The sequence below is a fragment of the Peromyscus eremicus genome, chromosome 9, assembly GCF_949786415.1.
Source record: "Peromyscus eremicus chromosome 9, PerEre_H2_v1, whole genome shotgun sequence".
Taxonomy (NCBI): domain Eukaryota; kingdom Metazoa; phylum Chordata; class Mammalia; order Rodentia; family Cricetidae; genus Peromyscus; species Peromyscus eremicus.
In genome coordinates this window covers 53,760,031-53,769,915 of record NC_081425.1, presented here as the reverse complement: position 1 = coordinate 53,769,915, position 9,885 = coordinate 53,760,031, and the positions used below count along the sequence as shown (strand labels likewise).

General features: G+C 48.1%; 1 protein-coding gene across 1 annotated transcript; it reads right to left on the bottom strand.

Annotated features, from left to right (window-relative positions):
- Nucleotides 1–425: 425 nt before the first annotated feature.
- Nefm (neurofilament medium chain) lies at nucleotides 426–5,006 on the bottom strand. Its single transcript, XM_059273405.1, has 3 exons — nucleotides 3,930–5,006; nucleotides 3,142–3,266; nucleotides 426–1,758 (listed from the first exon to the last, which is right to left on the bottom strand). Exons 1-3 carry the CDS (start codon nucleotides 5,004–5,006, stop codon nucleotides 426–428), a joined length of 2,535 nt encoding a protein of 844 aa, XP_059129388.1.
- Nucleotides 5,007–9,885: the final 4,879 nt, after the last annotated feature.

Sequence of the window (9,885 nt, the reverse complement as noted above, 5' to 3'; positions counted from 1 at the left end):
TAAGGTTGCAAACTGCAGGTCAGCAAGGTTCTCCCATGAACAGAAGTCCATTTGAAATGCACCAGTGAGGTAAACATAAGTATTCATATATAGCTTTCTTAAGGCTAAGAGAGTTCTGTTTCACTTATTATTTTTTGGCTCAGTTGGTACTTTGCATAATACATCTCAAGACATCCCCCCGAGTGCCCCTCTTCCAGCATCTCAGGACACTGGCAATTCCCCAGGTACATATACGATCATGCATTTGAATCCCCCCAAGACTGCGGAGGAGGCACCCTGAGCTTGCATGCAGTTCCCTCATATTGCACAAAGGAAAAATACAATGTCTGGAGCCCCCATGGGAGAACCCATTCTGTTTTGAAGCTGTCAATCACATGCATTTTGAAATTGTCGTATGGCTTAACCTTTTGCAGTGGGCTCAAACCTTAGTCACCCTGGGAGACTTCCTTGACTATGGCGTGTGAGGTGACTTTTTCTACCTTTTTAGTTGACACTAGTTTCTCCTCAAAGGTCTCCTCATGCTCTTCGACCTTTTGAGTGACGGTTACAGACTTGGTGATGTATTTGGTAGCACCATCGCCCCCCTCGCTGGTGATTTTCTCTACCTTCTTGGTCACCACCACTTTGCCCTCGCTCCCGTCATCCCCTTTCTTCTCATCCGCTGGGCTCACATCTAGCCCATTAGTGACCACCCCTTTCTCCTCTTCCCTCCCACTGCCCTTCTCCTGAGTTTCCTGTTCCTCCTCTTTTCCTTCCACCTCCCCATTGATAGCTATGTCTTCCTTCCTGGATTCCTGTGGGCTGCGGTCACTTCCTTCCTCCTCACTCCCTCCCTCCTCCTCTGCCTTCTCCTTCTCCTTCGCTTTCTCCTGCTGCTGCTGAGGCTTCTCCTCTTTAGCATCTTTCTCCAGGCTCACCTTTACCGACTTGGTGATGGTGATCACCTCCTCCACAGCCTTCTCTTTTACTGGGGACTCGGCCTTCTTCTCTGGCACATCTTTTGGCTTCTCCTCCTTTTTCTCCACCTTCTCTTCCTTGGGTGCTTCCTTGACGACTTCCTTCTTTTCTTCCTTAACTTTCTCTTCCTCCTTCTGCTCGCCTTTCCCTGCCTTGGTGTCTGATTTTGGCTTTACCTCTTCCACTGGTGATTTTGGCACAGGGGACTTGGCTTTCTCTGGCTTCTCTACCTTGATTTCCTCCTTGACAGCCACTTCTTCCGTTTTCTTTTCCTCCTTAGCTTCCACTTCCTCTCCTTCACCTTCTGCCTCAGTTTCCCCCTCTTCTTCCTGCTCGCCTTCATCTTTTTCACTGGAGCCTTCCTTCTCAGATCCTCCCTCTTCCGCCTGGTCTGACTTGGCACCTTCGTCTTCCTCTTCTTCCTCCTCCTGGCCTTCTTCTTCCTCCTTTTCCCCTTCCTCCTCTTCCTTAGCCTCAGGAGACTTCACAGGAGACTTTTCGGCTTCCTGTTCCTCTTCCTTCTCCTCGGCCTCCTCTGCCTTTTCCTCCTTGGCGGAGGCTGCCAACTCCTCTGCGATGGCTGTGAGGGCGTCTTCCATTTCTGACTTCTCATCTTCTACTTTAGTTTCCTCTATGATCTCCTCCACAAATTTGTGTTGGACCTTGAGCTTGGGAGCCTCCACTTTGGTCTTCTGAATCTTACTGGATATTGTGACTGAGGGCTGTCGGTGTGTGTACAGAGGCCCGGTGATGCTGCCTGAAAATGTGCTAAATCTGGTCTCTTCACCCTCCAGGAGTTTCCTAAGGAAGGAATCAAAGAGGATGAGACAACGTCAAAGACTTATGTGGCCTTCTAATCTTCATTACCATAAAGGTAATGAATGCACAGGCCACTTTAGAATAAATAGAACCACATAAGGAAGACATTCTGTCTACCAGTGCAGCATCTACTGTGACTTAACTGACGTGTTACATCACATTCAGGGGCAGATTCTCCAAGAGTGCCAGCTGGTTCTCTGCTGCAGTATCTAGCCACTCCCAGTAGACAATTAACCACACCCAGACAGTAAGTTGAGCTCTGCAGCAGTCAGCCATTGGTGCAGTATGAACGTGCTCAGAAGGTCCCTAGCTGCCAACCCTCTCCATCCCCCAAATGGTGGCCTCCCTCATCATTTGAATTGTCAAGATTTGTATGAACTGTTAGAGCAAATAAAATGTTCAATTTAAAAAATTAAAATTATTGGGCATGAATCAGAATATTGATGAATTTCAAGTATAGCTAGATGTTAATATAGATGAACCCAGCTATAATTTGTTTTACGATTTCAGTGACAATATGTCTATTTGTACAATCGTCTGTTTTTTTTTTTTAAAAGAAAGTGCAGTTTATTCTTGCTGTAACGTCCTTATAGGAAATGATTGCTTTGTCAAGAACTGTGTGTTTTGAATCTGGTCAGCAGAAAGACAGCATTAGTCAGGAGACCTATAACCAGCCTATTGATAAAGAGATCAAACCTATAATTGCCTATACATTTAGTTCTGTACGGTTCTATACATAATGCTTGTATAGATCTAGCTATATGAAGGTATCACATATACTGTAGTCAGAATGCATGGATATCATCCATAGACTTAAAATAAATGTATCTATATTCTAATGCGTCTATATCTAGTCTCAGCCAGATGATGGCAACAGAATGCTGTAAGAGAAACAGAAGCAGAATGACCTGGTGTTTGTCCTTGGCATTATAAAAGAGTTAGAATCATCAGATGAAATATTAAAAATAAAAACTTCATCTGCCTGTCAAACATACAAAGACATTTAAAACAAAATGTTTAATCCTATTGGTGTGGCCCCCAGCAACTTAAAAATATCCTTTACCCACTTTTTTTGGGTGCATTTTTGGGCTTTTTTTTTTTTAGTACAATTATATTTTGATCATATTTTTTGCCTCCCCCAACTCCTCCCTCCTCCCGGATCCTCCCCATAGTCACCTTTAAGATTAATAAAAGTGATAAAACTGCATCTCAGTACTTAGGATTCCATTTGTTTTTAACTGAGCAGGGGAGCCAGGCCTCTGAGCTAACACCATCAGCTTTGGCCCCAGTGGGGAAGGCTGTGAGCCAGCAGGCTCCCTCCGCAGTGCGGATAGCGCCTGGACCAAGTCTGCAGGAAACCTGTACCTGTAAGCTGCAATCTCAATGTCCAGGGCCATCTTGACGTTGAGGAGATCCTGGTACTCTCGCAAATGACGAGCCATTTCCCACTTCGTTCCCCGAAGCTCATTTTCCAACTGCTGGATGGTGTCCTGAAAGGCACAGGGAATCTCCAGAAACTTCCTTCACAGGGCACTTGCTATCCCCCTCCCCGAGCCTGCCCCCCCACCCCCCAGCTCCATAAGTCTAGCACATATCACTCTTAGCCTCCACCCCTTTCTTTTATAGTAATGGAATTCAAAACAAACCAACAAAAAATCAACCAGACATTTCCCAGGCACCATGTGCAGGGAGATTAGTAAGCCTAGAACGCCCCTGAAGGGAACACTCTGGAACCCAAGGACGGTCCCTATTGGACCTAGCTCTCTATCCCCACCCAAACTCTGGACTGAAGCCAGTTTAGGGGAGGATATAAAAGACTATCTATGCTTTTACTTATTAAATGACGCATTTCTCGATCACCGGAATGTGCCGCTTACTTTAAAAGTAGATTCTACTGTAGGAAAGCAAGTTTTTGAAGGAGATGGGGATTTCTAAGCGGTTGAGGCAGGTGGGTGGGGCAACGAGGGAGGGCGGGGCAAGGACCCCGGACCTCGGCTAAGTAGGGTCTGCGGGGGCGCTCGTGCGCGTTGGCGAGCTGCCACCAGGGAGCGCGACCAAGAGGGCCTCCCGGCGCGCGCTCGAGTGTCGTGTCGGGGGCGCGCGGCGCTGGCGCTGGCGCTGGCGCCGGCCGGCCGCGCAGCCGCGGTTCCTACCTGGTAGCTGCTGAGGTCGTGGTTGTGGCGCTCCTCGATGTCGCTGAGCTGCCGCTCCAGGGACTCCTTAGTGCCGCGCACCGACTCCAGCTCGATGCTCTTGGACTGCAGCTGGCGCCGGTACTCGGCGATCTCTTCCTTGGCGGAGCGGATGGCCTCCTTGTTCTGCTCGGCCGCCTCGGTGAGCTTGGCGTAGCGGCATTTGAACCACTCTTCGGCCTGGTGCATGTTCTGGTCTGAGTGGCACTCGAGCTGGGAGCGGATCTCCTTCAGGGCCGTGGAGATGTCTGTCTTCAGGTAGTCTTTGCGCTCTACCGTGATGTGCGACGCCTGGATCTGAGCCAGCAGGTCGGCCACCTCCTCTTCGTGATTGCTCCGCAGGAAGGCCACCTCATCCTGCAGAGACTGCACCTTCTTGTCCAGCTCCACCTTTACCATCGACGACTCCTCGATGTCTTTGCGCAGCGCGCGGATGGCAGCCTCGGTGTCGTCGCGCAGCCGCGCCTCCTCCTCGAAGCGCTCCTTGAGCCGGTGAATGTCTTCCTCCAAGTGGTCGGAGTCCAGCTGCACCTGAGCCTTCTCGTGGTTAACCATCTCGAGCGTGGCGCGCAGCTCTCGGATCTCCTGGTCATAAGCGTCACCCAGCTGGGCATGCGAGGCCTGCTTCTGCCGCAGCGCCTGGATCTCCGCCTCGATCTCCTTGTTCTGCTGTTCCAAGTAGTGCACTTTCTCGATGTAGCCGGCGAAGCGGTCGTTCAGCCCCTGCAGCTGCTCTTTCTCGTTGGAGCGGGACAGCTTGTAGTCGCCGCCGGAGCCGCCGCCGTTGAGCAGGGACGAGGACTGGCTGAAGTCGAGGCTGCTCTCGGCCGAGCTGAGCATGGCCGAGCTATAGGCGAGGCGCGGGGCGAGCGCGCTGCGCTTGTAGGAGGAGGACACGGTGCTGGGCGAGCCGCGGGACCAGGACTGCGAGCGGAAGCCGCTGGACGGGGACCCGCTCACGCGGCTGAAACTGGAGCGGGTCTCGGTGACCCGCCGGTAGGCGGACGGGTTGCCCAGCGAGTCCAGCGTGTAGCTCATCTTGGAGGCCTTGGGGTGTGTGGCTGTCACAGCGTTCTGCCGGCCTCGCCGCAGCCCCTTTATAGCGGAGCAGCTGGTCCCGGGCCAGGGCCCCGCCCCGTGGAGGCGGCGGTCGAGGAGGCGGGGACTGCGGGCACAGGGCCGGGGGTGGGGGGAAGGGGGAGATGAGCCCTGCGGTGATTCAGCGGCCGCTCCACGCTCCACGTGGGCCCGCGCCACAGTGGACCCCGCATTTGGGTGTAGCCCGGTCGGCCCTTCTGCAGCGTCCCCTTGGGTCCCAGACCACTTGTCACCCTGTAGCTCTCCCTTTTCTGCGTTTCACCTGCAGTTTGCAGTTCACAGCCTTGGTGCAAGTGCCGGGAGCGTCCTTTCTTTGTCTAGTCACTCTCCGGCCCTTTGGGCAGTTCTCCGGTCTCCTGGCTCTTCTTTTGTCCCCTACCCCTTAGCTCTTTCTTCCTTACTTTTGGACTCAGGCTCTGCTAATCTTTTTTTAAATCACCCCCACCCCCTTTGTGGCCCTTCTCCCTTCTTTCTCTTTTCTTAGTTCTCATCCGGCATTTCCCTTGGCGCTCTGTCCCCTGGGACATTTTTTTTTTTCTTTGCCGACTCATCTTTTACCCCTCTTCCTCCCGACTCTAATTTTTTTCCCTTCTCTATTCATCCTTATCTTCCTTATCCACCCTTTCCTCCCCCTACTCCTTGTCTTAAAGCAGGCAGAGATGAGCCGAGAGTTGTGCAGAAGAAAAAAAAAAAGAGAGAGTTTTTGAGGAATGGCCGACCCGAAACCTCCGGGAAGGGGACAAAGAGGACGGGCCGGGGTAGTCATTTGTGTTAAAAGTGGGATGTGGCGCTCCAGTCTGCTTAACGGTTGGGGGACCTCGGCAGCCTACAGCAGGTAAGGCGCGGGGCGCCCAAGGACCCGGCAGCACCAAGGACAGCGCCCAGGCGGGGCCCCGGGAGGCTGCTGGGGTTCCTGTGGGCCAGAGCCCAGAGGAGGGTCACTTTTGGCTCATCTCCTCAAGTGAATAATAAACCTGTTTGTAGTGACTGTTTGTTTGTAGGAACCAAGCTGGAAATCCCACGCTAACTTCTCTGCAGTGCAGAGTTGGCACAATGAACAGACTGCAGGTTTTGAAAACAACTAAAATTCATTAAACTCAGTCAAGGCAAACAGAGACTTGAAACCTAATTTGACTTTTCCGACAAATGATAGATGCTGGGAAAAGAGGAGACACAAGGCCTGAAATTTGAAGGTCAACCATACCTTGGGAAGGGGAATTTGAAAGTTGAGATGAAAAATCCAGGGAGATAGAATGTATGATGAGTTTGAAAAATGCCTTGTCATCTTTCTGTCTAGGTACTACTTATGTGCGCTATAAAAACTGACCAGGCAACTCAATTAGTTTTAAACTAATTGAAAGGCTACAGAACAGAGTCATCCTCATCTTGAATAAGACAGGTACTCCTCCCCCCTTTTATAAAACACAATATATTTCCCCATGTGTATTTTGACGACTGACGCGGAATAGGCCAACCATCTTTTAAGTATGTTTATTTAAACAAACACTCTACAGAGAGTTTCCTTTGGTTGCGTATTTTTTAAGTGAAAATGCCCTTCTATTTGGGATTACAGCTTGGGAAAATTCAGAGCGAAAAAGTTCAGAGTCCTGCCAGACAAAGTGAGGGATGGAATGCGGTCCTAGTACCAGAGCTGAGGGACACACACAGGAGGGGCTTGCTGTGGATCGGAATAAACCAGCACTCGGAAGCAGAGACAGCAAGCTGAAATGCCTTCTTTTTGGGCTTATATTCTCTGACCTCTGTTTCATTATGTGACTGGGTTGTATTCATCACTAAGGAATCACAGATGGCTTCCTCTCTGGTGGACTGAATTTTGTAGTTTTATAAGCTCTTGGCCCACGCGTTTTAAGGTAGAAGCGAGATTTTAAAAAGGAAGAGGGTTCATTTGAGGAGTTAACTTTTGGTCCTAGAGTGTGAAACTGCAGCATTGCGGGCGGGCTGCAGGGGTGGAGGGTGAGGGGGTTGGGTATGAGGCCCATCTGATTTGCTGAGTGCTGGTTACTGCTTAAGGAGGTAGAGCCCAGACTCAAGTCACTAAGAGTGACACTCCACAAAGTGGAGGACTAACTGGTAAATATTGTAAAACTGTGATTTTTTTTTGATTTCCCATGAAAAAATAAATGAAAATGAAAACTCTGTGGGTCGGTGAAATGTGGGCTAGCAGGGTGGGACCTCGGCCGGATGCCATCTAGATACTGCCGCAGCAGCCTAAGGCTGCAGCCCTTCTGCATGAGCTGTGTGTGCCTGCCTGCTTTCACTAAGCTGCAGAAAGCTGCCAGCAGTATCTTGCTGTGCGCTCCCGGGAAGAGCTCTCCACAGCGACAGCACATGGGTGACAAACAGGCTTCAGCTGCGAGTTTTCTGTGGGGCTTTGGCAATGAGATGGCCCCGCAGAGACATTTACAAGGAAACACATGTTTAATTTCACAATCAGCCTGTTTTGCCTCGTCTCTAAACTAGCTAAAAACGGTTAAACATCCAGCCGGGTATAGAGAGGAAAATGTTGCTTGCAAACAAAGTCATGGCCGATTACTTAGGCTAAAGCTGGTGCTTGTAGCTTCCCAGTGTAGCTTCAATGTCACCCGAACTGTTGATGAGTCTGGGCCATTAAGGGGCTGATGCAGGGACTTATAAGTCCCTCTGTTAAGGGGGAACTTTGCTAATGGATTAAAGACTACTGCTTCCCTCTTCCACTTTATACTTTACTCTTTCATTTCTGTATTTCTCCTGAAGGTGACTTGAAGGTTAAACCCACCATTCAATCTCTTTATTATTATTATTATTATTTTTTTTTAAAGGGCCAGAGCAGCTGTTCTTCCTTCCTTTTCTGTCTTGGGTTTTTGAAGGAAATGTACCTCCTTAATGTTTTTCATAGAAAGAAATGTTTTTCCATGTTTCCTCCCTGGTAACATTATAGCTCTAGAGCCGAAACATGCTGGCAACAGAGAGAGTAAGAGGAAAGGGGTGTCTGATTTACCACACTGCAGGGCTGGCACTGAGTTTACTACAGTGTGTTTGTGGTTTATTCTGAAGAGGGAACCTACACATATGATCTAGATACAAGAGTTTTAATGAACTTATCTCTGAATAGTTGCATAAGATACTGTCTGTTTTGAATCACTTTTTTTTTTGGAGAATGCAAGAACATTTCTCTATTTCTAAATGCCTTCACTAGGACAAATTTCAATGTTAACTCAAGAGAGAATCACTGTGAGGAATTTGAGGATCTGTGTAATGGAAGTGGAAATATAGTCTTTGCATAAGAAGTTCATTTATTGGGTCACAAATGAAGATATATATTTTAAAATGAATCAGGTGTTTTTTCCCCCTTTCTACTTTCTTAGTTTTTTCTTTTAATATTTTTAAAAAATATATACATAAAAATGAATGGAGGATGGCAGCAAGCAAGGACTCTGGAAAGAAGGAAGAGGAAAGAGAGGAAGTGAAGAAGGAAGGAAGAGAGGGAGGGGAAGGGGAAGAGAAGGAAAAGGAGAGAGGAAGGGAACCACACTGCCTGGTTGGTAGGTTGCATCTGTCTATGATGAGATCCTACAGCCTGCACCTGCTGTGATATGAGTCCATCCTGTTGCCTGGGATCTGCTTCTAGAACTTGTAATGAATGATTATTTATGAGTTGCCCTTTGCTAATTATTTAAGGGGTGGTTGATGTGGGGGGCCCAGAACAGTGCCTGCTGAGAAGGAGACCATGAGGGAAAAGAAAACCAGACCACTTATTTCTGCTTGAGCCTCGGATGTCAAACTTTACAAGTAGGCTGGGCTTGCTTGCTGCAGTTGTTGAAAGCAACATGATGATGTCCTCAGGAGAGAAAGACTGTTCTCCCCTCAGGACAATTGGGTCATATGTGTATGTTGCCATTGTTTTAAATTAGAACAGGCCCATGTGGCCCAGCGTCCCTTTTCTGACACTAAGTCACTGATAGTACGCTTACTTCTCTTCCCAAATACTTTATGCATTGAATATTACATTGTATTTCTGCCAATTACTGCCTTTATAAAGTTCATTTGAAGTCTTCAGAAATCTTAAAATATTCCTCCTTTTTATTTCCTAGATATGAACTTAATCACCTTGGGGATTTTCTCTGTGGAAATTTCATGTTTTCTGGGGAAAGACTTAGCTCTTGGCTTAAACCCCACTTGCTGGCTTTTCTTTTTGCTGTGTAATGCTACCACTCTGCTGTGAATCAGTTCCATGAAAGACAGAGGAAGGAGACTGAGGCTTAATAAAAAAACAAAACAAAAACAAAAACACCAGAGCTTTGCTGAGAGGAATTATATAGGCGAAGCTTAGCACAGATAAGTTGGGAAAGTATTATTATATTAATTTGCAGCATGTTTTTAATGGCCAAGCTGGCTTCATCTCAGAGTCAGGACAGCTCTTGATGAGATGCGCTTGAGTTCTTAAAGCTGCAGTGCGGATACTTCACCCCAGGGCAGCCTTGTAACAGTGTATCTTAGTTCAAGCTTACTGCCTTCCCTACAGAGCAGTCCTGCAACAGTTCATCTTAGTTGAAGCTTACTGTCTTCACCCCAGGGCAGCCCTGTAACAGTGTGTCTTAGTTCAAGCTTATGGCTTAACAGCCAGGACTCTCTTATTGGAGACATTTCGTTAGAATGGACTTTGTAACTGTAACAGATCTATAATCTATGGTTTGGGGATCAAATTTCTGAGAACTTAAATACAGGGATATAAATTTACAAATCTCGTCTTAATAAACTGTCATCATTTCAAAAGTGAGTTCTTTTCCTCTGTCTTGACAGTCCTGCAAAGCTGTTTTCT

Excerpts from the sequence above, each read along its gene's own strand:
- Nefm (XM_059273405.1), bottom strand. The coding sequence starts at position 5,006 with ATGAGCTACACGCTGGACTCGCTGGGCAACCCGTCCGCCTACCGGCGG. Across the intron at positions 3,267-3,929 it reads ACGACCTCAGCAGCTACCAG|GACACCATCCAGCAGTTGGA; the intron begins GTAGGAACCGCG and ends TGTGCCTTTCAG. Across the intron at positions 1,759-3,141 it reads ATTGAGATTGCAGCTTACAG|GAAACTCCTGGAGGGTGAAG; the intron begins GTACAGGTTTCC and ends TTCCTTCCTTAG.